The sequence below is a fragment of the Plectropomus leopardus genome, chromosome 4, assembly GCF_008729295.1.
Source record: "Plectropomus leopardus isolate mb chromosome 4, YSFRI_Pleo_2.0, whole genome shotgun sequence".
NCBI classification, from domain to species: Eukaryota; Metazoa; Chordata; class Actinopteri; order Perciformes; family Serranidae; genus Plectropomus; species Plectropomus leopardus.
This window is the reverse complement of record NC_056466.1, coordinates 13,857,373-13,881,728: the sequence shown is the minus strand read 5'-3', so window position 1 is coordinate 13,881,728 and position 24,356 is coordinate 13,857,373. Positions and strand designations below refer to the sequence as shown.

Here is a 24,356-nt window from a genome sequence, read left to right as displayed (position 1 = left end):
ATTTTAAAGTTGCACTGATACATTTTTTAAAAACGCTACAGTTCATATTTTTTTTATAATCTACAAATCACGACCATTTAATCTGAAATATCCAAGATTTCCACTTTTAGTCAGAGAAAAATAAAACATAAATTTTAATCAGACAGTATGTCAGCTAGATTCCAAGACCAGGATCCAATCATTTTACTAAACGAAAAACAGAACTATAGAAAATGCCGCTACACTCATCCATTTAATTTTCAGATTTTTTTTAAACAGGAAAATTAAGTTCCTTCCAGAAAGCAATGCAGGCAGGATAATGAATGGGATGAGACATTTCCCAGAAGTCCCAGTTATTAACTATCAATCAAACATGTTTTCAATACTAGTTGACCCAGACATAGGAGGAAAACTGACGTGGTTTTAAATCAGACAAACAGGTAGATGTAAACGAGCATTGGGTGGCTGTGCACAAGAGTTATAATGCAACATAAATTATTAAAGCTCTTAGGCACATTGGCTGAGGGGAAGATATGGTGCGTGTGAATTATCCCTGATCAATATATGGAGTTTAGTGGTAACAAGGTTCCTAATTACGCCCCCATTTGACCACATGTTCACCTCTTCTCCCACCTTTTTGTTTTCTTCTCTTTCCAAGCTCTGCTCACATCCCACTCTTCCTCTGTCAGGCGCTTTGGCCTACACACAGGGCAACTATACAAGTACAATACAAATCAATGGGTTAACACATTAACACACAGACAAACAGTAGACAAGGTAAGGGTTGCGAGACCTCTGACCCAAACACCTCTAGCCCTCCAGGTTGATCAATAGTTAGAAAAATAGCATTAACAACCCATTGCACTCTTTCCATCTCTATCCTTCTTCGCTAATCATTCTTTCGATGTTATCCTCCTCACCCCTTCCTCTTTTCTTCCACGGCAGCAAGGGAAGTTTATTTCCCAGAGCTCCTTAGAAATCCCAGAAGCCTGTATGCCCCCATCTCACCTCCAAGCCATAGCCAGACACCCAGTTAGAGGCTATTACTATCGTTAGCTCCCCCCTTCATCCCAACAAGACTCAGACAGAACCTGGACATTAGCTAATCCATACTTATTGCATCTGGGTTCCTCTCAAAGCCTTGTAATTCATATGGAGAGACATATTAGCGCGACATATTAGGCTGGCAACAGCTCTACGAGGTGAGATGCTACACTGACACTAAATTGACTTAGCCGGAGCCTCGCGGGAGGTTGTAGGGCACTGCTGCTGGCTGACGACTCAGGCCCAGTCTGCCTGTATTGAGTTTCTGTGATGGCTGTTTAGCTTGTAGTGCTACACGGGGCAGAGAGGGGGAATGGAGGGTGCTCCGGCTCATCACGTTTACTGACAGGAGCCCTGCCGACCACAAGGCAATAGGGATCAATAGCATTGCACTGCACAGCACTGCCAGATCAGGCTAGACTCAACACAGGAAGATTGCATTACACATGGGCTTAAACCAGGACAAGCCTGCAGCGTTATAAGCACAAACATGTTCAATTTGCACTCAAATTAAAGCATGCATTTAATTTTCTAATGCATTGCCATACATACAAACACAAAAACGCGATCTGTCCCAACATCTGACACACAGGTTATGTTTTTGTCTGGTGATCCTGGACCTGAGCCTCCAGGTGGCCCTACATCCCTCCTCTGAACAAACAGAGCAGCGGTTCGCTCCACTTCCCCCGTGTCACTGGGGCCAAGCCCAGACATTGTGCGGCCCACCGGCCTGCTGACACGGCCACCCAGCCTGCCAGGGATTTGCTGCTGGGTCATGGAGTTGACATTTATTAAAGGAAGTTGCATGGAGAGTTACAGGGAGTTGACAGTCCTCTCGTCACGTCGCACTCCAGAATCCAGAAACCTGTGTGGTACACACCCCTCTATGTTTCCAACAATAAAAGAAACAATGAAGCTGTTAAGCACTGTATGGCCCTCCCAGGGCCCACTACAATGAGGATGACAGCTTTCATTCCCCTGCTTAGTGCAACTGGGTTTGGAGCTCCTTGCTGAGAATTAAAACTTACAAGCCATTTAAAGAAGGGATGAACTACAGATGTTTGACATGAACAAATCTTGAAAAAAAAAGCCTATATGTTAAAATTACTAAGTGGGTAGTATATAAATGATTTTGAATGAATATTTGTGGCCCGCAAGGGGGGATGCAGAGTTTAGTGGACCGTGAGGAACAATGAAAATCTAAAAAAGAGAAGTCGAGTGAAATGGATTGAGTGTGTTGAGAACCAGATGTGCCGTGGATGGATCAAACATCTGCTGGCTCTGCGAGGCCTCAACGGTCTTGAATGACCCCCATCATCCAACCTTTCTCACTATGTGTCCTGCAAAACTTTTTGTTCTTTACTATCTGCCCCCTCATACAGATCAAGAGTTGTTTTTTAAATTATGTAAAAATGAAAGGTATTCATGTTAGTTGTTATATGGCCTATTGCTTGCAAACATGAATAGGGATACAAAAAAAAAAAAGATTCAAATTTTACGGTGCAGTTTTTTTTTCTGTTGTTCTCAATCTTGTGTGTTTTGATGGTCTAGAGCTTTTCTCGGTGTATAAGTTACAGTACAAAGAGGCAGCACCAGATGGTAATGGTGTTTATTTTTGCAGTAAGTAATCACCATTCTGGAACTTATGACAGTAGACAGGCCTAGGGACCTGGAACCGTGCCCCGAGAGACCTGAGCACCACTTCCTGTTGTACCCACATGATCACACACATACACTATCACACACACATGCACACATAAACATGAACATCCTCCGGGCCGCTGGCGATGTGAGCCCCTGGGCCACAGGGATAGATGTGTTCTGGCACAAATGTTGGGGTAGTGTGAATTACACTGCAGCCACACTGGCACCCTCCGCCTCCAAGATGAATGAGCCAACTTACATGCCAGGCAACAATTCCAGCGAGGCAGTTTAAAAACAGAGATACGACCACTGGTGGTAATTTGGGACCATTTTACCCACTCAGTGCACTATTTCATTTTGATACAATATTGTTATTAGTTTTGTTCACTCTAAGAAACAATTAAAAGCCCAAAATATAATAACATTAATTACAACTACAGCTGACAATGTTAACTTTTATGCCTGAATTAAAGCCTTTATTAATATGCATATATATTTTCTAAAATACTGTCAAAAACCAATTTAAATTACAATTCTTTTGAAACCTAAATTAAAAGTCACTGGATAAATCAATTCTACCAATGTGGCAGCTTGGTAAAGCTTTAACATTTTCTAAAGCATTTTATTTTGTAATTCTACCTTAGATTTTATTTAATATATTTCTGTATTATCAGAAATGCACTGTGGTGCCCCATAGCTCATCTACAGCGTGTGTCCAATTTACATAAGTCTGAGTCCTTCCTGCAGTGTACTGGGGACAATTCCAACCCATAGCCATTGCTGTGTGTTGTCCATTTACAGTAGTGTAATGTAACAAAGTACTATAAGTACTTTGTTGCAGTACTTAAGTATTTTTGGGATTAATCTGTGCTTTAGTTGAGTTTTAATATTTATGTCAACTTTCACTTTTACTCCACTACATTTTCCTGAAGCACTTTCACCACTCACTACGAAATAGAGAAGGAACAGAGTAAGGAAGGAGGGACAAATGGCCGGACAGACGAATGACGGAATGGGAGGGAAAGGTTAATTTGTTATTTAAATCCCTGAAGTTGTAAAAAAAAACCTTGTTTTTCTTGAATTGAATTTCTACAGTGGTGTACATGTTAAGAAGAAATAACCTTCATAATCCTCCAAATTCTGACCACTTACTTTTACACTACCATACTTGTACTTTTATTACTTAAGCACATCTAATATTATAAAACTACTTCATCACTTTTGATACTTAAGTAGAGTAAATATCAGATGCTTTTAGACTTTACTCAGACTTTTTAGACTTCTACCAAAGTCTCTTTGACTTTAAGGTCATCCACCACTCTGATCCCTTCCCATAACACATTATGAATGATTTACAATTAGAGAGTCCGAAGCAACACATTGTTGCTTATTCTCCAAATAGTCAGATTCCTAGTTAACATGACAGGCACAGACTCCTTTGGGGTACCTAGACCCCCTAGTGGCCCTTCCTCAGTGAGTGAGTCAGGCTGGCAGTGAAATACTGTCGGGGAAAAGGAGCGAGGTGGAGGGAAGGTACCAGGGAGAGAGGCTCGAGTTAATGGTCTTGCATCTTCCTGGCAGCATGTCAATAATGGCTCTGATCACATTAAGTAAAGAGTCCATTAGCTTATTCTCTTTCCTCCTGCATGCTCCATAGCAAAAGCACAGGAGAAAACTGAAAAGCTCCCCTAATGCAGTGTGTCTGCGTGTTACAGACACCTCTATCTGTTCCCAGGAAGACCAAAACAAAATGACTTGGGAGGTACAATCCATTATCCATTCACATCTATTTCCTTTTACACAGTGACGTGAAAGTGATGTGTGGATTATTGTGACTGTGCCAAGATAAATGCTACATTCCAGGTAGTATAAAGGAACAATTAGGAAAAATGTAGCACATTTTTGAAACTGGGGATGCAAAGTTTAAGACTTACATGGACAGCACAGTCAGAAACAATGTGTCACGTGTTGGTTTTATGAGCTCAAGCCCTCATATTAAGTTTTCATTAGCAAAAGTTATGCTTTTATCAGGTTCTAAAAGTTTCACATTTTGTAGTGCTGTCACTCATCAAAGACTATGTTTTTTTCTCCCATTACTAGCCTGGGAATATAATGTGATAAGGGGCGGGTATTACACGAAAGAGGAGCAGAAATGACTGATACATCAAGACACAGTACAAACATGTAAAAAAGTGGCCAAAGAGCAAATTGTGAGCATATGTTAATATACCTTCCCTGCACCAGCCCTCTGCCAAAATAGTAATCAAGACAAAGGAGATGTGGTATAAGAGGGAAAGGAAAGCAGGTTGTCAGCTACCCCCCTGCACTCTCCCCCAACACATCTCCAGCAACACACACACACACACACTGGACAGACAGACCATTTCTCAGCCGCCTCACTGCTCTCCATTGGCCCTGGAGGGGGCACAGCGGCCCCCACATCTGTCTCCCAGGCCCACGACAGACCTGGCTGCTGCATCCAGATCCAGCAGATCACACGAATCATCCTCAATTAATGTGAACCATCAGGCGTTCCCTCGCTGCTTCTATCACTCCACCCCTCTTCTCTGAGGCATCCCCTCTAGCTCAGTGCTGGGTCCGCTGAGTTTTACACATTGACTGCGGCTACGGTTCCTTAGCACAGCTGGGTGAGGCCAGCCAACGTTATTGTGTATGCTTTGTGAAAAGAGACAGGGAATCAATACATCAGTCCAGACCCAGACGTTGCTCACATGTAAGCGCTGCGAGGCGGTTCTTCAGAGGTTCTGAACTCTGAGAACAGCCAACTTTGCTCTGCAGCGAACCGGGGCCTGAAATGGCTTCCATGTGCCGCCCCATCTGCACCTCTGCTGGGCTGTGGCCAAAGGACTGTCCTTTCCACTTTTTCAAGATGCCGGAGGACAGCATTAAAACAAAAAAGGGTGGTGATGGTGGTGGAGGAGGTCAGGGGTGTTGGATGAATCAGAGGTTAGGGGACCTTTTTTTAAAATGACGGGTTTGTTTTCAGAATCAGATAATGAAAAAAGACAAGTCGGTGGGAAAAGAAACGGAAACTGTTTACTAAAGGCCACCTGGAACCAGGGATGTGCCAGAGTGTGACTCACCCGTCTGTGGTAAAGTCCTCTGTAATAACCCCCTCCTGAACCCCCCTTCCCTATCCTCACAGTCTGTGACTGCACTATAAATCTCACTCCAGTCGATTAGTGTGCCCTTAGCAACAACTAACACACAGTCATGAAATTTTAACCAAAGCCATGAGTTAAATCAGGCTGAGAGGGGAAGGCAGGGCATCTTGCGGCCTGTTGGTTGATCAGTGTGTCTGGCCCATTGAAATAATCTCTGTGGCCTCTTCACATTTACTCACACCAGAGCCCAGGAAGGTTGCCTTTCTGGCAGTGATGAGCATAATATTGACCAAGGCAATGTCCTCTGCATGGCTGGTAATTAAATGATAAAATAGGAATCAAACTTGAATAGAACTGTTAAAAGTTTTCCTATCTGGACTTTACTGATTCACCTGTATTTCCAAGTCTTTAAAAAAGACTGTTCCTAAGTCAAGGTTGAAATTAGTGGTTCAGCAAAGTCTGAAAAAATTGTATCTGACATATTTATTGGAGATGTGCACAGATGAACATAAGTGTTAGTAAAACACAACACTCTATAACATGATTTTTAGCTGTTTTATCTGATGTAGCCTCATTTCCCACCAAAGTGTAGCTACAGATTGTCACTTATTAAAACCAGACTGCATTCAGCCTGCATAAAGGCTGTCAGCTGACATACAAAGAGACACCAGCATGCTATTTTTTGCACAATACTCTCCAAAATATCCCAGAGAGACAGTGTGGGAATGTTTGCGAATATAACTGTTTATTTATTTGAATGCTTATATGTGATTTTTTTGCAATCTGGGCTATTGGTAGGCAGCAGTAAATCACACAATACTGTAAGCTACCATAGATTTCTATACATATTTATTTTAAAGTTTAATAAGTCATGGCTTCATTTGTGAAAGGTCTATCCCGGTAATAAGCACATGATTGCGACTGATTGGTCTAAAGGGATACTGCTCTTGGTCTTTAATGATGATGACGCGTTTTCACTGTTGCCTTATAAATTATATATCAGTGTCATCTTGTACACCCATGTACATTGTGGATACACAAGGTCACATCCAAAACTAACAAATTCTTTTGATGTGCAGAGCATAAAGGAGGAATTTACCATGATCACAGAGTGTAAATTTCAACCTCTATGATTCCTACAAATGTCCTCCACCCACATCTGGACGTAGCTACTGATTTCCCTGTGGTCCATCACAGGGGAAGAAGTAGAGTTGGTTGTTCACACATGACCCCTAACCTGCACTGGGGAGCCAACAGGGGGGAGAGCAGCCTGTGTCTTGGGAGCTCTTGCCCTCTGATGTGATGGCTCCAGGCAGTGGGCTTTGCGTGAACCCATCCCCCATGGCACCCCTCGCCACTAGATCCTCTGCATTATTCATCGGGCCCGAGATAGGGTGGGGAGAGAAACAGAATATGGAAAAGGAAGCACCAAGGTTCAAGACCTTCTCAGATCACAAGGAACTTCTGCTTAACCTCCCTTGAAGTGGCGAACACAGGGATAGAGCTTTTTTTTTTAAAGGAACTGGATCTGAAAGCAGGACTGGGGATCAATGGGGATTCCCTGGAGGCTTGGTGGAGATCGCATTCACTGAAAGGTGATTGGTGAATCAATGTGGTTCCCATGGTTCACTTTGCCATTGTGAGAACTGATCCAACTGCAAGTGATACTGTCTTATGATCGGTCGAGTTGCTCTTATGTTGATGTGGATCCAGTGTAGCATCATCCTACACAGATTGTTTATATGTGAACATGAAAATGTAAATATCACAGATATTATATGACACAAGCTCCATGAGGGTCAGAGATCTACTATTTGATCTACTGTATATAGGCACAGGTCAATAAAATGTATTTATAGCTAATACAGTGTGTGCCTGGCATGACATCTCTCTTCAATGCTTTCCAAATAAACTCAGTCATTGAGTATGATAGGTGATGATTAGTGAAAAAGCATATTACATATTAAGCTGTTAATCCCTAATGCACACCATGCAACCTAACAACGCTGCACACCCCAGCTCTTAATACAGCCCAGCACATAACCTACTAATTGCATAATTGCCTGATTTGTTTTAACTGACAGTGGTGCCCTGGCCCATGACAAGGCCATCATTTGCTCATCCTCATTGTCAGCAATTTGCAAGGTGGATACCCCACTACACACCCACTCCACAACACCCAGCACCACAGAATTAGAGACAGCCATGAATTAAGAATGCATCGCAGCAGCGGAGAGATGAATAAATACAGCCGTTGCTAGATTAATTCTGAGAGACATGGATGCAGGAGGATAAAATAAACTAACAGCAGCGGGCTGTCCACCAGATAAAGTGGGTACTCCATCGTCTCTCTGCTGTAATTATTGGCTAATAGTCATTAACCTGGCAAACAGAGGTTTAGCTGTATTGTTTAAAGGACTCTGGGATGCATAATGACAGACTAATATGTCATAGCACTGGGGGAGATGGGGGAGGGGTGGATTAATGAGATTTTACTGGAGGGAGTGTACAAGAAGAGGTGGGGCACGCCTGGAAAATATAGGGGAAAGAGGGCCACATTAAGCTAATTGGAAGATGAGTGCCTACTTGTAAAAGTGCTTCTAATGGCATATTTGTTTCTCTCGCAGCATCACAAGGCTAATGCAGGGGAGTGGAGTTGAGACTTACTGTAGTAAGGGACTACAGGGTATTTGTCTGCAAATGTGTGTCAATGCATACGTTATATACTCATTCTAATACATATTGCTTTCTCATCTTTGATTGTTTATTCATTTTTATTGGGTTATTTGCACCAAACAATTTTGTCTGGAATTTAACATCGCTACTAAGTGATATCTTTCAAAATGTGGTTGTTATACATGAGGTTCTACAGCCATGTTTTGCGAGGCTCCTTGGCATAAAAACCAATAGTTTCCACACAGACTGAACCTTAATTATGTTTGTCCCCTCATATCCTTTTCTAGACCATTTTTGAATTTGTGTTGACTCCGTGCTCCAAGTCCGACCCCGGCCCCAACGATTGTTGACTGGCCTCCAAAACTCAATTGACCAGTGAACGAGTAGTGCTTGGATAGCCTCCTCTCAGACAGGGTCCAGTGCAGAGCAGAACTGCTGACCTGTTCTGACAGCTGGCTGGCCCTTCCTAACACTAATGGGTTGCAGTTTGGCCTGTGTCACTGTGTTTTGGCTTTTGCTTGACTTCATGAGTGGGGAAGTGGAGGCACAGGGTAGGAGTAGCAGAGGATGAAATAAATGTCTGAACCCTGTTTGATTCAGTGACTGAGGTGGACTGGATAATTGCGTGTGGGTTTGGACTGACTTTGGTCAAGTGATCTTGTTGTGTATAAGCTTGCAAAGCTTTGTAGTTTTCTTTTGATTACTATCATTAAAACCTCACTTATAGCTTGAGACTAATCCTTAGCATTTATTAATGGAAATCCCATTAAAATTACCCCCTTTTTGGGAGCTTGTGGTTCTTATAAATGTTATTTTAATCTCAATTAGACAAGCAAACAACAAAGTGAAGCAGCTAGGTAATTGTTATAAAGATGTCTTAATTGGCTTAAATAGAATTAAATCTGGCCAGCCAATGATCCTAAACATGCAAGTACTCTCCATCGCTATTTAATGTTTATTAATGAGAGACACTTTTCATGAGGAAATACAAATACACTGCATTAAAAAATTTCATGATTCTCACCATAGCCGTATTTTAGGGCTACCTGACTGTATTTACATGTGTAACGCTAACAAATTAATCTTTTTTTCCCCCCAGAAATTATTAAAAGACTGCTACACTTCTTAGAACTACAATTTCTTAAGACATGTTGTGGTTGTGGAACTATTTAAGGATTCACTTTCTATTTTGCTTTCATTTTTTTGTTTCAATTAAATCAAATGGAAGTACTAATGCCCAGATGGCCATGCAGTATGAAATAATAGTGCCCAGGCTAGAATTTAAAGTCATACCTCCAGGCAAAAACTCCAGAGCGCACACAGAATGAAAGTGTAAAATGTTTTTTAATGTATATTTAACAACAAATACCCCAGTGACTATTGATGTTTCGTCTCAGAAGAATCTATTTCTCCAGTATATCTGAGGGCATGATATGAAACCACTCACACTTTTATTTTCTCTGTTTTTCTGCTCTTCTTCCTCTGTGTCTCCTCCCGTACTATCTCTCTTTCGCTGCCTCTCTTTAAACATTTATCTTCTGTTTTCTCCTTACAGGCCCTTTGTGCTTTGTGATGTTGGTTTTTACAGCTTTTTACTCACCAGAGTTGCCATTTATCTTTTATATATGCCAGCAGCTAGGAGCACATATGAAATGTTACCATTTCACTGTGACTAATTGTCATCGCTTGGGCTATTCCCTTGGTGTCACTTGCATTTGGTCCCTCAGGAACCTGTGTGTGTAGTATTTACACTGCGCCTCTCTCGATTTCTCCTCTATTTCTATCTTGTTCATGCAGACACCCATATCATACCATCTTATATAACAACAGCATTAGCAGAGAATAACAGTGTCAACTGTTCTGTCATCGGTGCAATAAATCAGGAAGCATTTACTGACTCAGGCTTAGTAGTTCAACCCAAAACTAAATTCTCAGGATTTGTCTTTTCCCAAAATCCCTTGCCATCTCTTGATGTCTTTATATTCTTCAGCAATTAATGGCATATCTCCAAATGACACCACCTAAGTAAAGTTGCTCTATTTGCAGAAATTCTGAATAGTTCTGGTCTCTGAGGATGGAAACTTGCTTCTCACCATCTCCATATCAACAAAAATTAAAGAACTTGAAATGCCAAGGGTTAATATAAATGATCTATTGTTAATGTTTGATTTTTTACATGTCCTATACATGCCCTTTTTCATAGGTAGCCACTGTCGATTGAGAATGTTTTACCAGTTGTCCTAAATGACATGCCAGTTTAATACAAAGTATTTCATCATTAATATTCAAGTATGTGTATCCTTGAAACCTTATTAATATACTGATATCATTAAAATTTAAGGTAACACAGGTTATACATCCGGTAGACCTAACAAACACATAAGCATGATGTATATGCACCCTGTAAAATGAAAGGAACACTGGCTCAATGCCACTATCAAGCCATACGCTTAAATAAACATGAGCTTTTCCCTTGGAGTGTCCAAAGCCATTCCCTGATACATAGTGTAGCAGTCCCATCCTCCCTCAAGCATTTCACTGCCTTAGAGATAGAGAATACACTGAGAAAAATGCCTGCCAACCAAGGTGCGATTAGTGGCTTGTATTAATTATGCTATTATTTCTGCCATTTTTTCTCCTACTCACACTATTTTGTAAATATCCCTAGGTACAGTTTGTGTACAGAGGGAGTCCTAGCAAGAGTTCACATATTTTACAAAGCTGTTTTTGTCAGTTTCACAGATTAACATCCACACAATGTTGGTTGCAGAGACCTGCTCATAACCCAACCTAAGTGCTTTTGATTTGTTTGCATGAGACTCAATTAAACTCTTACCTATTGTAATCACTGTGTGATTAATGATCACATTTTTAGGGCTGGTTTCTAGGAGAAAAAAAAAAAAAAGATTTTCCGCAAAGCTCTGTTAGTTACTTGTCGCTCCAGGAGCCTTTGAATTTTATGAGCAGAAAAGCTTGCCCTTACAAACTAACCCGTGCTCCATCTTCTCCTTTGACCACACTGATTATGCACAATCAATAATGGTTTGTATTTTGGTCTTCTCTCTTTTCTCTTCTGGGACATCTAGGATGCTGCAGGCAAGGTGCTGGACCGCTGGACCATCATGTCCCGAGAAGAGGAGATCATCACCCTGCAGCAGTTCCTGCGCTTTGGTGAGACCAAGTCTATTGTGGAGCTGATGGCCATTCAGGAGAAGGAAGGTCAGGCAGTTACAGTTCCCTCATCCAAGACAGACTCCGGGATTAGGACATTCATTGAAAGCAACAACAGAACCCGCAGCCCGGGGCTCCTGACACATCTGGAAAACAGTAGCCCATCAAGCATTCACCATTTCGAGAATATCCCCAACAGCTTAGCCTTCCTCCTGCCCTTCCAATACATCAACCCAGTCTCTGCCCCCATGCTCGGCTTGCCCCCCAATGGCCTACCTATGGAGCAGTCTGCCCTCCGGCTCCGGGAACCCAGCCTGCCAAACCAAGGTGAACAGGTGGACACCAGTGAGTCAGAGGTGTCCCTGTCACCTTTCCGTACGGGCCAGAGCCCTAGCCGTGGAGCCCTGGGACCAATGAACAACATTGAACCCAAGACAGAGCCCAACAACAGGGCGTCGCCCATCTCACCAACCCCTTCCACCCAGCAGGCTCAACAACAGCAGCAACAGCAGACACAGCTCCAGCAGCAGCAGCAACAGGGCCAACAGCAGTCCCAAAATCCACCTCAGCAACCCAACAGTTTGAGTGACCACCAGGTCCACCACCACTTTGTAAAGGACGAGCAGTCCAAAACCATCACCCATGCTTCCTTTTCCTCCAAGATGCATCGCATGCGCCGCATGGGATCCACCTCACGCAAGGGTCGTGTGTGCTGCAACTCTTGTGGCAAAACCTTTTATGACAAAGGCACACTTAAGATACATTATAATGCTGTACACTTGAAGATCAAACACCGTTGCACCATTGAGGGCTGCAACATGGTCTTTAGCTCACTACGCAGCCGCAATCGCCATAGTGCCAATCCCAATCCACGGTTGCACATGCCCATGCTGCGCAATAACCGCGACAAGGACCTCATCCGTTCAACCACTGGTACACCTGTCATCTCAAGCACCAAGAATGGTGGCTTCACACTCACCAGCCCTGGAAGGCCACCACTGGGCTTCACTACTCCTCCAGTAGACCCAATGCTTCAGTCACCCCTGCAAAGCCCACTGGTGTTCCCTTCCCTGAAGTCAGTTCAGCCTGTCCAGCCAGTGCCCCCATTCTACCGCACACTACTGTCCCCTGCGGACCTCGTCAGTCCTCCAGTCTCACTGCCCACCAGCCCCATCCTGCCCACAACCACCAACAGTACCACCCTGATGGACCAGCAACAGCAGCTGCTGGCTGCTGCAGCAGTGGCTTCACATAATAATATTCATATGTCAGAGGTAGGACCGATGTCCCACCGCTTACAAACACATAGTGCCAATCACGACCTCAACACTGGCAGCAGTGACCCCACGCCCAAAAAGAAGCCTCGTAAATCTAGCATGCCAGTGAAGATTGAGAAGGAAGTAATTGATGTGGCAGATGAATATGAGGACAAAGATGATGATGACGATGACATACACCATAATCACCACCATCACTCATCCCTTCTGCACAACAATATCAAAATGAATGGTAACTGTAACAGCAACAACAACAGTGGCACTGGTAACCACAGTGGTGGTAGTGGGCAGCAATCCCCATCCCAGGATGAGATGAGCCCTGGCCTAGCTCTGCGAGGCATGATGAGACAGAGTGAAGATGAATGCCGGGAAGGGACTGGCAGTGAAAGTAGGGGTGGAAATGATCTTCAAGGCTCTGGTGAGCTACGTTGTATGGGAAGCTTCACCTCTGAGGATCAGGACCATGAGAGAGACTTTGAGAACGAATCTGAAACCTCTGATTCAAAGATGTTCTACCGCGATGAGCTGATAGATGTGGAGGACCAGCAAAAACACAGCAGGGGTGGGAAGTGTCCAGACAAAGAACAGGATGATGAGGGTAGTGAGGAAGCCCATTTGAGAAAAGAAATGGAAGGCAAGGGTCATTCCTCACCCTCCCCTCATCAGCCCCCTATCAAGATCAAGGAAGAACTCAACGATCCTACCTACGACATGTTCTGCATGGGCCAGTACGGCCTCTATAATGGAGGCATGGCGGCAGCTGCTGCTGCTGCAAGCATGGCTGCTCTGCATGAGAGTTTCATCTCTTCGATGGGCTATGGTGCCAGCCCACCCAAATTCCCTTCTTCTCAATCACCAGAGGGAGACCCATGCTCAAGTCCTGACCCCAAGATCTGCTATGTGTGTAAGAAGAGTTTCAAGAGTTCCTATAGCATGAAACTGCACTACAAGAACGTGCACCTCAAAGAGATGCACGTGTGCACTGTGGCTGGCTGCAACGCTGCCTTCCCTTCCCGGCGGAGCCGAGACAGGTTAGTGCAAGAGCTTGGTAATGTAACCAATTTATTTTAATGTAATTGCGACATTCGCAGGTAGGTTCAATGGAAATGTTTAATTCAACTATCTCCTACAATTAAAGTTTAAGGACTTCATATATTCACAGAATTTACAGTTGTTTTGTGTAAGTGGTTTTATAAAAGCCATGTTAAAACACAGTTCAACAGATATTTGCATTTTTGTGAGAGATATGCATTTTCATTTATGTCAATAAAATCAGATTTAACTGCAGTACCACTGTATGACATTTACCCGGAGAGGCTATCACCTAACATCTGTTAGCTAATTCAACACTAAAAAAATTGATTCAGGGGCATCTGCTTCTTGACAAGTCAGAGTTCAGAAGATTGGGGTGTCAGGATGAGAAACACATACACACACATTCAAACAAGCACTAGGTCTTACCCATCAACCCTGCAGCTGCAGTGTGTTGTTTACCTGCCCTCGCTACATGTACCTCATCTTGTGACAGGGAGGTGAAGGCGCATATATTAACATAGACAGCGGTTTGTCAAACCGCTGCATTTATTAGCGCATTAGGAGGTGAGGCTAGCCATACTCACCTGGGCTTGTTAGCACATATCAATCCAACACACACACTCTGCAGAATAGTAGCAGCAGTGGCAGCAGGTTGATGGTATAACACATGCTGGAGGTACATAACACCTCTAGTGCCCTGGGCAAGCACAGGCTCCCTAAAGGTTCACAAACAACTGTTTTATGCATCATGGAAGCACTTTTAAGTGTTAAACTGGCCATCATCCAGACATACTTAATGGGCAGCATTTAAAAACCTTTAAATAGCCAGAAATAATATGCTCTAGAATTACTGTTAATTGCAAAATTAAAATGATTTTAAAATAACAGCTATGTACGAATTTATATTTTAGCATTGGTGAGACAGAAAATCCTATCCCCCTGCCTGTCATGTAAACAACCAGTCAGGAAATAGTGTTAAATGGCCCTTCACACGAATTGTAAATTCTCTCCAAAATACACAGCACTTCTAACATCTCTCATGCTTATGCTCTCTATATTTTTGAACAGAACTTAACAGCTACAAAACAGGCTTTCTCATTCTTTTCTTTAAAGGGGAAAACATAATTTTAAAAAAAAAATGATTTAGCTTGTAACATCTGTGAAAAGTGACACTTCTATTTCAGTAAGGGGCAACTTGCAACTGAAAGCTTCAAATTGTGAAACAAATCATCCCAGAGGGAGCTTTATATTTTTCCTCCTTGTTTTGTCTCACCCACACACTGGCTCTGCATCTCCATCATCTCTTCCTCCACCACTGCTACCCCCCTCCACCTAAACTCGCAGCTCTTTTCCCACCCTAGGCCTTTTATTACATTTGTTGTTTCGGTGGCATCTGCTCCTACCACTGTTTGTTCATTAGTAGCATGTAAATAGAGGAGGTGACTCTGGGACTCTATTAGAATGGATGTGGGAGGGGAGCGGGGGGACAGGAACAGGGGACAAGTTTGTGTTAGTGAAGGTGAAACCCCACTGCCCCACTGACGCAGCTGTGCCGACCAAAGCCAGATGACAGGACGTGTTATTATAGCATGCATTGCCTCAGTGTGGTGTACGGCCACTGGTGAGTTTGTTACCTCCATTCTTTTGACAAGACTTTAGGAGCAGAGAATGCCTCAGGCATGGCTGGCCTGCTGTGTAACATGTGCATGTACACAGTGTACACATTTGTACAAATAGATAACACAGAAAAGTTGCTCCTCTATACACTTTATCTCATTGTAACTAGTCTTCTACATGTTGGATATATAAAGAATTGACTGCCTTATCTCAACTTTTCAACAGCTACATATCAGTTACACTGGGGGGGTCCACTAGGGATACTGGATATGTAATGTAACATGTAATGGATGTAATAGTGGCAACATCGACATCAGTGTGCTGAATTAGTAAGCTTCTTTGGGAATTTGACAGTTAGAAATTAATCTAAGCATCTTTTCCTGTACTATTTTCTGTTAAAAAATAAACTATTTATATAGTGCACATCAGACAACATATAAGCTAATACCGATATATCTGTGACGGGCCAATATCAGGCAATAAAATCGTCTGACCGATATATCAGTCTACCTAAGAGTTTTGTGAAGTGAAAACTATCTGCAACTGGTAATCAGCAGATATTGCTCAAGTTGTTATTAGTGCTAACGTGGCTAATGTAAGTCTGTAGGTGACTATAATGTAGTATAAAAAATCAGAAAAGAAGAAGGAAACGGATGGCGTAGGGCAGGTGCATTTTCACGAATATGCAGCCAGGCACAGAGGGATCAAACATCAGACCATATTGCATAGAGAAAAGGCAACACCTCAACATGAACTCTTCCTATGCTCGCTCTCTTCCTGTGTCAGCCTGAATGTGTGTGTGACAGTATGACTCCATGATGACCACCAGCACATAAACGCCATTCACACACATAAAGTGGCACAACATATGGGAGATAGAGATAACTTTGTAGTGAGGAGGGACAATCGCTGCTGCTTACATAAAACATCTTTGAGCCAGAGGGGTGTACAGTATAGCTTTGGGTGTGTGTGAGACCTAAGCGCACTATTGTTTCCATACTATTTTCTGTGGGGGATAAATTCCTGATAGCATATGGGACATATTACTGTGCCGCTGGTTCAAACAGGGAACAAAAACACAACAGAAAGACGGCATTACATCGCTGGAGGAATCCTGGGGCTTTGAGACAAGTCAATACACAAGCAGGGCTCTCATCAAATCTGTCCCTGGATAATCCTCTAATGACATAATGTCTGTTTCAATGTAATGGTGGTAATAAAACAGGGATATAATTTAGTTATTTTCAGAAGAGCATATTCTCTGATAAGATTAAACTGCATGTACGAAGACATTTTCACAAAATAATGTTTAGAATGATTATTACTAGTAAATTAGATGAGTCAAACTCTATTCTTTCGCCAAGTGTTGGCAGAAATGATCAGTAAGCAGCTCTGTCTGGTGGTTCACCTCAGACATAAAGGACTGTCACATTACTTAACACTTAAGTAATTCTCTTTAAAGAATAAAAAAGAGCAATAAGAATGATTGCCACAATAAGAGGGAGGTAAACCAGTGGTTATTTGTTGTTGTTTTTTGCAGTTGAATTACATATTATTATATATATATATATATATATATATATATATATATATATATATATATATGTGTGTGCACTGTCAAGCTTCCTCTCCTCAGTACCTCCCAAACACAGCTGTTGACATCCAGCAACATCCAAGCACCTCTGCATATCTGATTAGTCCATTGACCGAGTGAAAAGCCAAAGGCACGTAAACACACCATCAGACACCAGCATCAAAAGCTGCTGTATCAAGTGAGGAAGCAAAAGGAGAGGAGGTCATTTGATCTACAGAGAAAAACAACTAAGAGCCAATGACATTGTCAGAGTAGGACGCACTGTAAATGTGCTGCCACAGAAAGAAAAGTATCGCCAGTGTTTGTTCACTTTGGTTCCTTGATCTATTTAGGAGACTGTAGGATTTCATACTCAGACACTAGTGCACAAGCATACTGTACATACACACACTCAGGAATGCAGGAAAGGATAATTTAATGTGCCCTTGAGCAAGCATGTAATGTGTGTGTTTTTGAGTGTAAAACAGAGACCAACATAAGAGCGTGTGTGTATGTGTGGTTTTACAGTGGGGTGTTTTCTCCCAGCCTCCTGGCCGCCTGCTGCACGGAGGTAAATGATTGCATATTTATTGTGGGGAGCGAGCAGCGTCTGCAGAAGTGTTGAAGAAGCTGCATGATTAACTGCTGGGAAGACGTGCGCACCAGCGATCATCACCATTATTGGCTTTGTTAATCATAATTTTTTAAACCTTTGACAAGACTTGCCTCACTTTTCTCATTTTTATCAGCTTATCCTGCTTCTCTCTCCCTTTTTTTAATCTTCACTCCACCATTTTTAACTTGCTCCTGTGTCGCTACAGCAAGTAGGTGTCCTCCCTCTTCCACATTCCCATGGTGCAGCAGCACGCAGCCCATGGTCCCTGCATGGGCCACTGCAAACGGAGAGAGTGAAGGTTAATTATGTTGGAGAGTCTCTTTCCTCCCCTCTCTTTCCTCTCTCTGTCTCTCCCCCTTCTCCCTCGGTCCCCTCACGGCATGTGGGCCCGCCCCGGCTCCGCTGCTTCACAATTAGCTCTCTGTTTGTCTCTTATAAACAAAGGGCACGCTGCTCATAGAGAGAATATGTTAGCAAAAGCCACTCACCCCAGATCAAAAAATCTGATGATTAAAAAAAAAAAAAAGTTAAAAATTCAATTTATCAGACAGTTTCCTTGTGATGTATTTTGAAGAGAATAAGATTAATTATTTTCAGATAAATAAAGATACCCATGCACGCACGTTGTCGTCATTCGAATTCTAAACCATTTACACGTGATATTTAATGCATATTTAATGCCTATAAACTCATTTTTTTAGGATCCTCAAATCCTCGTTTGCAGCCGATGCTGTTGAACAGACTGTAACAATGCAAAGTATATTAAAACAGTGACAGAGAGTGATAAATGTTACTAGAACTCTTGCCCTCCCACTTACACCTAAAACCTCATAATACACCTCGAAATGACAGGAAAGACAAAGAACCACTGGTGTCAGTTTAACACCACTCAGCCTTCCATCTCATTTACACATTATGAGTCATTTAGACGACGCACGCACACACAGACACTGACATAAAAACAAGGGCAAGGGCCATCAGATGAACTTAAAGATGATTAACGCTGGTTGGGACAGGCACACTCTCACTCTGCCTCCTCTGCACAGTCAAAAATGGGCTCTCTGGAGGCCTCCCCCATCTTTTGGGCAAAGATGAGACTGTCAAATTGGTTTGCCAGCCACATTACTGGCCAACAGGGAGGCAGAGATGGAGGGGGGGGTGGGAAGTGGGGCACTAAGGAGTTGGGTTTGGGGGAGGAAAGATGAAGTGGAGAGATGGAGGTGGAAGGGAGTGGGAAATGGGGCAGAAAGTCTAAATCTGATAAATGAAAGGATAAGTGCATTATGCCCACTGTGTGTGTATCCAGCTGTCTTATTTTGATTATTTAGGGCAAGGAGACATTGCCAACACCAGAGTAAAATAATAATGTTCATGCAAATGATCATAAACTGGGCTCTTTTTCTCTTCATCTCTCGAGATTTTTCCGAATGGTTACAAATGATGTATCAAAAAATGACTCTTTTCTTTCCATTTATTTTATTTTCACCTTTCTGTACAATTGATTAAAAGTTGTAGAAAATGTGAATATTTTCCATTAAGATATTGTAATTTTCTAACAATGTGGTGTGCATTTCTGAGTATTTAAAATGGCTACTGTAGTGATAGCGCAGACTACTTACTGCATGATATTTAGCATGTTTGACTTTAATATCTAAATCTGAGATAGCCATGGTTAACTTAGAGCTTATTAGCAGTGAGAAGGTGTTGTTATAGAGATGGAGACATGTTGCAAAGGACCTGCCTACCTGAGCATCATCAACAGCATCCTGAGCTACAGGTTTAATCTGTGGCCCCTCTTCACATTTGGTATCCCTGCAGAAATTGTTCTCTCATACACTGATCACTGATTGCGGCACATTTCAGACTGTTTTAAAACACTCTGACCTCTCACAGCCGAGCATCCACATGTGTTTGACTAGACAGGGATACTGCGCCACAGACATTGAATCATGACTCCCATATTTTAGCCATAAGCTTATACCATATGGGGGCAACTGTACTATCAAAGGATAAAAAAGAACAAAGGATTTATATAGTCTTTTTGATCGAAGTCCCGCTGTATGGAAGTAGTATATTTTCTGTTTTTCACACACACACACACAAACAGACAAAAGCACGTGCAAACACACACATGCAGTGACAGCCACGGCCAATCGATTTGCCACGCTCTCTCTCCTCAATGCTGACGATGCTTGAGTGGACGGGCTCCTCGTTGCCTGGTTCACAGAAAAGGGTCCCTCAAATGAATGTATTTCTACCTCTTGCAGGACAATGTCGGATAGGGAAGTAAATAATTAAAGGAAAGGGACCCTTTTTGACTGCATCAACCCTGCCACTGCTGGTAAGCTCTACTATCCATTGTGACTCCATTTTTGCCCGTCCTGCTAAGGATGACAGTTTGATTTATTTATTTTGTTTTGTGTTGTTTTTACACACGTGCCCTCCCTGCATGGAAACCCCTCACATTAAAGGCACTGAGTGTTTGCATATTTGTTCTGATTTGCTGTTAAGTGCTGACCTGATATGAGAGGAATGGGCCTTGTGTATGTCATACCTGACGCCGGTCATTAGTTGCTTAAGTTTCCTTTCTGTGTTATGCAGTTTTATTGTGACATGTGTGCAGTGGGTCCCCGTTTTCTCAACTGTAAAATTGGAGTGGAAAAAAAGCACTGAATTCGATCTCTCAAGCCCCATGTCACCTTGCATCCTGTAGCATGGCTTTGTATGCTAACTGAAATCCTCACTAATCGTATCTTGGCTTGAGCATGGCACTTGTTACTTGGTTTCTTTCATCAGCTTTAGCACACTGTGCGATACAGTTGGCCTTGTGTTTGGGAAAAAAATGCCCGTCTTAATTAAATCCAAGGGCTACATAAAGACATGTTCATTGAGGTGCTCGATTAAGCCACCTCCAATAGGGAACGAATGCGATAATGCTGTCAGGGCCTAGTGCTAATATGCTATCCAGTTCCCCTCGATTATCACATTACCACAGCTCGAATCAATTGATAAACTCCCATTCAATATGGTGGAGTATTTAATTGAGTCAGAGTCTATTGGATTTGAGGGCTGTGCAGTGCAGACATGCTGACAGCGGTAAACACGAGCAGGATGCTCTCTCTCTCTCTGTGTGATCTCAGAGCACTTTTCCGAGGTGAGCTGCAGGATGAATTTCTGTTTCTGTGTGACTGTCTGTGTGCCTCAACTGATAGTAACACTAATCACATGTGTAGTGGTTCTTAGAAATTGAATCTTTGTAGCCTGGTACAATTTCACAGAAGTACGATACATTGATATTACGAAAAATACATGATTTTAAGCACAAACACTCTGTGGCAATCTGTATTTTAGACTCAGTCTGCATTCCTCATACACTTGCAGCCTTTTGATTTGCAACTATGACTGTCTCGCCACAGGCACAGCTCCAACATCAACCTGCACCGCAAACTGCTGACCAAAGAGCTGGACGACATTGTCCTGGACCCCCAACTCCCGCCACTGCCCAAGGACCTGCGAGCCGAGTTACTGGCCAAGATCTACGCCGGGCACCACATGGGCTTGGACCCTATGGCCGGGATGGGCATCGGAGGCGCAAGCTTCCGGCCCACTGGCCTGAACCACAATGCCCGTTCCCCCACGAGCAGTGAGTATCCCCACCACCCTCTAAACAATACCCTTAAAAACCACCACACCAACGGCTTCTCCCGGGGCCAGCCTGACGAGTACATGGTGTTGGACCTGAGCACCACATCCAGTGTTCAATCCAGCAGCAGTGTCCACTCCTCACATGAGTCAGACGAGGGCAGCGACGAGGGCATCCTTTTGGATGACCTGGAGGAGGAAGAGGGAGAGGAGGATGGGGAGGAGGGCAACAGCGAGGGGGAGGACTGCTCTCAGCATGCAGAGGGGCGGGCTGAAGGAAGGCAACGGGACGAGATTGGAGAACTAAGAGGAGAAGGACACGGTGAGGGGTTGGAAGCTTCCTCCTCGCCATTCCTCTTTTCGCCCACCGGGGGCAGTAACGGTGGCAGCAGTGGGATCCTCTGCAACATCTGCCATAAAATGTACAGCAACAAAGGGACCCTGCGCGTGCACTACAAGACTGTGCACCTGCGCGAGATGCACAAGTGCAAAATCCCCGGTTGCAACATGGTGTTCAGCTCTGTGCGCAGCCGTAACCGACACTCTCAGAACCCCAACCTCCATAAAAACATGCCCTTCTCTACAATAATAGACTAAATAATGACTTGCTACTCGACCCTGCTGTCAGTCGGCCCGCTCCTCCATTCATTCCTCATCCTTATTCCTCCTCAAATTAGCTTTTTATCCCTGCCCAGGGCCATCAAATACAAGCTCAATGCCTGTATGCCTCCTGCCCGTCCTCTGTAAGTCATTGCAAGACATTTCTATGTCCCTCTATAAAATTCATCGACTCTAAATACAGTTTATTATTGTGACCTTTGACCTTTCCTTCTTTGGGAGAACAGGATGACGCTCTTGCGCATGGAGTTTGCTTTATAACAAAACTCCAGTTGTATTCTTTTTTTTCATAAGCCCCTCCATCTTTCCTTTCAGACTTCTCCCCACTTTGTTTTTACGTCCGTCTCCAAAGAATCTATTCAAACTCTTATTTGTGACTTTGCCTGCAGAAATGATAGTACTGAGAAAAAAAAAAGAAAAACCTTCTTGTTGTATTTGTGTAATGATAGCTTTTAAATGAACCCCCTTACAAAAGCATGACAGCTTCATTTGTAAATAATGTCCCAAGAGGCTTTTGGTGTAAAAGAGTTGTGTTGATGGTTGTTTGCTTCTTTTTTCTCTCTCGTTATGGTTTTATGTTACAGTCCAGTACAATACTTCCAGCTATAGGCAAGAAAGAGGTAGCATCTTACTAGCTTGACTCATTTATGTTAGCTTCAAAGACACGTTTTAAACTGAGTCCTAGGAAAAAAAGAATATCATGTGACTTGTTTTATCTACTTGTTAGATATTCAGAGGTTGCCGGCATGCTTTTTTAGGCTCCTACACTGATATCATTCTCTGTATTTCTATTGGATTTTTTTTTGTCTGTTATGTTTATGAGCTTTAGTATACCAATTCAGTTTTTGCACTTTGCATCTATACAAGGGGATGTGTAATATTATTATAATGAGGACTTTTGCAATGGTGAGTTTAGGTGTTGTTTGGGGTCATTGATGGCTACAGTGCCAAGGTAAAATACCTTCAACATACTTGTGCCAGTTTCTTTTTGCACGTGCTCAGTTTCAAACACAGTTTCACAACAGAAAACGTCTCGGCTCCCTGAACACAACCTGATATCTTCCCCCCATTGTTCAACAATATATTAAGAAAGTGTTTCCAAAGCCCCAAAACAAATCCAAATGAGACTGAAGGTAAACTGCTGTTTCACAAACACAAAAAGGAGTTAAATATTTATAAAGTCTCTCCTCCTCTTTTTGTTTAATTCGTTTGCCAGTTATGATCAACTATAATTACTTTAGTAGGTTGATCTGTGTAAAGCATGACATTATTGTGACAAGATATGATGTTTGTTCTCACAAAAGGCATCTTAATGAAAAATGACTGCCCCGTGGATTTTTTTTTTTAAAGGAGAAAAAAAAAGATGAAAATAGTCATTCAACTGTGACCAAAACAAAAGTGTTTGCTTAAAAAGAGCTCTTTCAGTGTGACAGTGTGTACTTAAATCATGCCCCATTGGATTAATATGATGCACTTGAGTCTTAAATCTTTTGCTGTGATATTTTCAGAATCGGTTTCCATTGCAGCGTTGGCTACAAATGTACTCTTATGAAAAATGTTGTCATTTTCCACGCTGTTGTTTGCAGCCATTTTTAAACATGTCCATGACTGTCTTGCGGTACAAATATTTCCGGTAAGTGGGCAAAGTAGCCTAGGGAAGGGGTATTTATTGGTGAGTGATGTATCTTCATGGAGATGTTTTTGTCCAGTATATTTTTTGTAAAAGACAAAAAATAGAGATTGTTCCTCAGTTTGACTTGTTTATCAGTGTATTAGCGATGCCATGTGTTACTATACAAGGAGATCTTCTCTTACTTGACTGGTGCTACACAAAGAGGGAAAAATATGCAGTGTTATGTGGTGTGCTGTACAGTATTCACAACACTCTACATCCATGACAGTGTTGAGTTCCATTTGTTTCATACTTAAGCCATTTTGCAATATAGACATGACCTATTCTAGTGAAATATTGTATGTCTTTTTTTTTTTAAAGACTCTCCCTATATGACACATGCAGTTTTCAGTCCTCTCTTCTCAGAGATAAAGAGAGCGAGACAGAGAGCTGAGGCTGATGGAAAGGTTGCGGAGGTGGAAGGCTGACTAGGGAGGAAAGGATGACAGCAACGATCATTAAAAATGTGCTGCTTCTCCGTTACCTGGAGGCGTCCCTGCCATTCCAGCTTCTTCTGTCTAATAACTCACTTGTCACTTCGTTACACTGCACAGGCTCCAAGGTTGCTGACAAGACTGTGACACTGACAGAAAGAGAAAAAGAAGGAAGGAGGCTGCGTGCGCTCCGAACAATTCAATTTGACCCGTTCAATTTAGCTCAAATCCGT

The 24,356-nt window shown here is 42.6% G+C and overlaps 1 protein-coding gene across 4 annotated transcripts in view; it reads left to right on the top strand.

Moving 5' to 3' along the window:
- bnc2 (basonuclin 2) overlaps positions 1-23,976 on the top strand; it is a 190,037-nt gene extending 166,061 nt beyond the window's left edge. For 3 of the 4 annotated variants that reach the window (XM_042484899.1, XM_042484901.1, XM_042484900.1), the window contains 2 exons: positions 11,555-13,947; positions 21,174-23,976. In XM_042484899.1, the coding sequence (XP_042340833.1) occupies positions 11,555-13,947; positions 21,174-21,996 (3,216 nt within the window). In that variant the 3' untranslated portion in view covers positions 21,997-23,976. Of the gene's footprint in view, positions 1-11,554; positions 13,948-20,024; positions 20,099-21,173 lie in introns of all 4 variants that reach the window. The other variant, XM_042484902.1, reaches the window with a different exon arrangement.
- The last annotated feature ends 380 nt before the right edge of the window (positions 23,977-24,356 follow it).